The 4,655-nt window shown below is 33.1% G+C and overlaps 2 protein-coding genes across 2 annotated transcripts; both read left to right on the top strand.

Moving 5' to 3' along the window:
• The first annotated feature begins 300 nt into the window (after positions 1 to 300).
• On the top strand, positions 301 to 1,338 carry LOC132305128 (L10-interacting MYB domain-containing protein-like). The gene is made up of 3 exons (XM_059802807.1): positions 301 to 684; positions 773 to 853; positions 934 to 1,338. Exons 1-3 carry the CDS (start codon positions 301 to 303, stop codon positions 1,336 to 1,338), a joined length of 870 nt encoding a protein of 289 aa, XP_059658790.1.
• A 297-nt stretch (positions 1,339 to 1,635) lies between these two features.
• LOC132305129 (protein ALP1-like) lies at positions 1,636 to 2,942 on the top strand. Its single transcript, XM_059802808.1, has 2 exons — positions 1,636 to 2,368; positions 2,450 to 2,942. The coding sequence occupies exons 1-2, from the start codon at positions 1,636 to 1,638 to the stop codon at positions 2,884 to 2,886; spliced, it is 1,170 nt and encodes a 389-aa protein (XP_059658791.1). The 3' UTR covers positions 2,887 to 2,942.
• Positions 2,943 to 4,655: the final 1,713 nt, after the last annotated feature.

Below are 4,655 nucleotides of genomic sequence, written 5' to 3' on the forward strand. Positions count from 1 at the left end.
AGGGAATATATATATATATATATATATATATATAATTGGTCCAATTCAAGGGTTCGTGCCCTAATTCACATTTCCATCCCCAATTGTTTTACTTTTAACTCATTAGATGCTTGAATTGCTGCTAGAGATCTATTTTTCTCTTCTATTTTTCTCAAGTTCCATCCCCAATTGAATTACTTTTAACTCATGAGATGCTTGAACTTATATGGCTTTGAGTTATTGAAGTAATAGTATGAGTTATTGAAGTAATATATATTATTTTTGTTGTTATTAATTATAGTGTTGTTATTAATCTGTTAGATGGATATCAATGTTGAGAATGTGGAACAATGTGGTGAATATCTGACAATTGAAGAAGAAGGGGTGGCTGAAGTTATGAAAGATGGAAAAGTGTTATGGGATGACTCACTTACTGAAAAATTCTGTAATATTATGGAGGAACAAGTTAGGGCTGGCAATCGTACTAACACAACATTTAATCCAAAAGGTTGGACTACTATGGTAAAAGAAATGAAGGTTCAAACAGGGATAAAATTTGACAAAACCCAACTTCGGAATAAGTTTAACCAATTGAGGACAATTTATATCGAGTTTAAGAAATTGTTATCGGAGACTGGCGTGGGATATAACCATGAGACGGGCATGGTTATAGTTGAGGAAGAGAGATGGGGCAGGTTGAGCAAGGTTAGTAATTTAATTATTAGTCCTAAATAAATAATAAAATATCGTATATTATTTGTTATGAGGTTAATATTGTAACAAAATTTTGTAGGTTATTAAGGGTACAAATAAGTTTCGTAGACATGGATATAAGCATTTTGACAAGATGTCGACTATATTTGGGGACACATATGTAACAGGAATGCATGCCCACCCCTCCACTACAGCACCCCCCACAATCATTTGCCCACTCCCAATGATGACGATGATGAGGAAGAGGGTTGTCATGTCAGTCCCCCACCTTTACGTAAAAGTAAGAAAGCCAAAAGAGATAGTTTATCTCCTAGTATGGCTGCACTCTTGTCAGGCATGGATGAGAATTCTGCGAGGAGAACTGAGAGAATGGAAGCTGCAATAGAGAAAGCAATTAAAGCATCTTCTACTTCTACTCGTGTATCTTCATGTGAGAAAGGAGATGATGAAGTTCTCTCTCCCTCTAAAAAGGATAAAGATGATGAAATGTTTGAAGCCTGCATGCTCCTTTTACAAAAAATACCTGGAATTGAGATGGCCCAATTTGCTAAGGTATCGAAGTTGTTACATGATTCTGAGAAGTGGCAGAAATTTTTTCTCAGTTCTCCTGAGGAGATAAGAATTGGTTGGGCATTAAATGTTTGAGTCTTTCTTTATGGATGATTGTGTTTTGTTGTTTGTTTAACCTATTACTATCTCACATTTGGATGACTGTAATAACTAAATACTTTTATTTCTTGGATGACTGTACTGCTATTATTTAAATGTTTTTCTTATTAAGTTAAATGTTTTGCTTATGAACTTAAATATTTTATTTATTACTTAAATGTTAAGCTTATTAACTCAAATGCTTTGTTTATTATTTAAATATTTTGTTTATTATTTAATTGTTTTGCTTATTAACTTAAATGCTTTACTTCTATTAAATCTTTAAATAGGGCAATGGATATGTGGAATCATATAAGAAGAATAATTCAATTTTATGACGATGAGGAGGACAATGAGAGTGTCTTAATATTTGCTACTCTTTTAGAAGAGCAGAACTTCTATCAAAAGAGGCGTTGTAGGGATTCCATTTTACAAGGGGAAACGTATGTTATGGAGATTTTAAACGGCCACAGAGAAAGATGTTATGAAAATTTTAGGATGTACCCTGAAGTTTTTAGAATATTGTGTAGTACCCTGAAAGGTATAGGGCTGAAAGATTCTAAATTTTTAACTGTTTATGAACAAGTGGCAATCTTTTTGCTCACTTTATCTCATAATCAAAGGAATCGTGTTGTAGCTGAGAGATTTCAACACTCCACTGAAACCATTTCCAGACACTTCCATGCTGTGTTACATGTAGTATGTCAGTTAGGCACCCATATCATTGCCCCTCCTGATTTTTCTGTGATTCTGAATAAGATTAGAGAGTCTTCTAGGTTTTTCCCTTACTTCAAGAATTGCGTGGGAGCTATAGATGGAACCCACATTCCTGCAACTCTGCCAGCAAGTACACAACTTCCATTTCGTGGTAGAAAGGGTTATACCACACAAAATGTAATGGTTGTATGTGACTTTGACATGAGGTTCACATATGTGCTAGCTGGGCGGGAAGGCTCCGCTAATGATTCGAGAATCCTAAAGGAGTGTATTGAGAATGAGGCAATGAACTTTCCAGCTCCACCAGCAGGTAATATTATCTTACAAATTCACTTAATATATGGTTAGTTTATCTTACTGTATATATCTTTATGTATTTTAAACATGGCAGGTAAGTATTATTTGGTGGACTCAGGATATGCCAACAAGCCTGGTTATTTGGCCCCATTTCGAGGTCATACTTACCACTTTCAGGAATATCGTAGGACTAGACAACCTCGTGGTCGGGAGGAAGTGTTTAATCATAGGCATTCATCTTTGAGAAATATAATTGAGCGATGCTTTGGGTTGTTGAAGATGAGATTCGCTATTTTGAGGGCAATGCCTCCTTATAAGTTTTCAACACAAGTATTGATTGTAATGGCTTGTTGCACATTACACAATTTCATCAGAAATCAGCATCAGCCTGATGATTTATTTGATAGTAACGATCCTCCTCAAAGTGATGGTGAAGATGATGAGATTGTTGAGCATGTGCCTTCGGCTCAGCTTCGAGAAATGGATCAGTTGCGTAATACTATTGCTGATCGAATTTGGAATTCTCTTTAGCACTTTTGATCCTTCTGAAAGTGATGGTATATTTTTTCTTTTATATGTCATATATTTGTTGCTATTGTAAGCTTGTAATATATATATGTAATATAAATCATTTTTACAGATATATAATTCAACTTAAATGCTATTATTGCAGATATGAAGTGTGTTGATGTTCTCTTAAAGGCCACATGTGCTGTTATGAAGATGATGTGTCGTTGCCATTGTCATCCACTTTATGAACTTCTTATCAATTTTTACTGACAACTATATATTGTTAATGCTTTGTTCCAAACATTTTATGTACAACTTAAACTTGTTTAATTTGTTGGTTGAATATTTAAAGACTTGTAAATGGTATACACTCTATTTCAATTATGCTTTCAGTTGGGTTTGTTTTTATTTTAATGTTGTGTTGGACTATACAGGTAACAGGATAATAAAATTGAAGCAGGTTATTGCAAAGAACTTGTAAATAGGTTATTACTAATTTTTTTTACAAATGTTAATTCTCATGTAGTATAGTAAAATGTGACTAGAAATATTTTTATTTTTAATGTTGTGTTGGACTATACATGTATAATGATAATAAAATTGAGGTGAGTTATTGCAAACAACTTGTAAATAGGTTATTGAAAAAATTTATATATATATATATATATATATATATATATATATATATATATATGTTTGTGGGTTCAAATTTCTCCATATTTATTAAAAATATGATAACTATTTATAAATATACATAAAATTTATAAAAACAAATAAAAAACAAGGATAACCAAACATGTTTTTTTTTTTTTTTACAACAGTTGGACTGACTAAACATATTTTGTTTTCAAAAATTTTGAAACGCATGACTTACCAAACATGTTTTGCATGTTTTTGCTTTCGACATTTTCATAGCAAAACATCGTTCCCAAACGAGCTTCCGAATTTTTTCCAAAACACTCCTACAGCAAAAACACTGTTTCCGTTTTAGCTAAAAACAAAACGTCAAAAACAAAGCACATGCCAAACGGACCCTTACAAGAGAAGTAGAACTCTATTGTGTGCTGACCTTAGCATGTAAGCCACAAAACTAACCTAGCCAAGAAACCAGAGCAGACAGAGTCGGAGTTGGCCATGTATGGCGTTACAAAATGAGCCGACCAAGCATTTAATGATCACAACCCTGTTAGTCACGCATATTCAAAACCATTCAACCACTATCCACTATGACCTCATATTGTCCAAGAAGTTCCAACCTCCCCAACTATCAACTGTGCCCCAACAGAATTCATTTATCACTTGTTATTCTCATTGTAAGTTCAACAACATCTTGGGCCTCATCATCTCCACCAATCATTAGAGGCTACCCCTGGTTAACCAAGCAATTATGCTAATTTGGTACCACATAACAAGGCTAAAGTAAAAAAAAAAAAAAAAAACTTATTATCACCTAAGTCACGTAATCTTTCACGAGTAATTTTTCACAACGAATACTTCTCTCATGTTTTAATTAAGTATGCTCTCATGTTCATTCCCATATTATATGGCTTAGATTTTTTCGATCGCACTACCATTTTTTAATTCGCTCTCAATTTTGTTCTGTTCTGTGTGACTTAAATTATGACCCTTTTTATTTCTTTTCTGTTTTTTTTTTTTTTCGAATTCATAACAAAACTAAAACCAATGCTACTCAAATCGAAAAAGAAGGCTTAACAAATAGTACAAGAGAGAGCGACGAATATATATATATATATATATATATAAAAGTTTTCGTATTATATCTTCTCATC

The sequence above is a fragment of the Cornus florida genome, unplaced genomic scaffold (assembly GCF_030987335.1).
Source record: "Cornus florida cultivar Cherokee Brave unplaced genomic scaffold, ASM3098733v1 CherokeeBrave_3.0.0_Hap2_Chr04, whole genome shotgun sequence".
In the NCBI taxonomy this organism is placed as follows: domain Eukaryota; kingdom Viridiplantae; phylum Streptophyta; class Magnoliopsida; order Cornales; family Cornaceae; genus Cornus; species Cornus florida.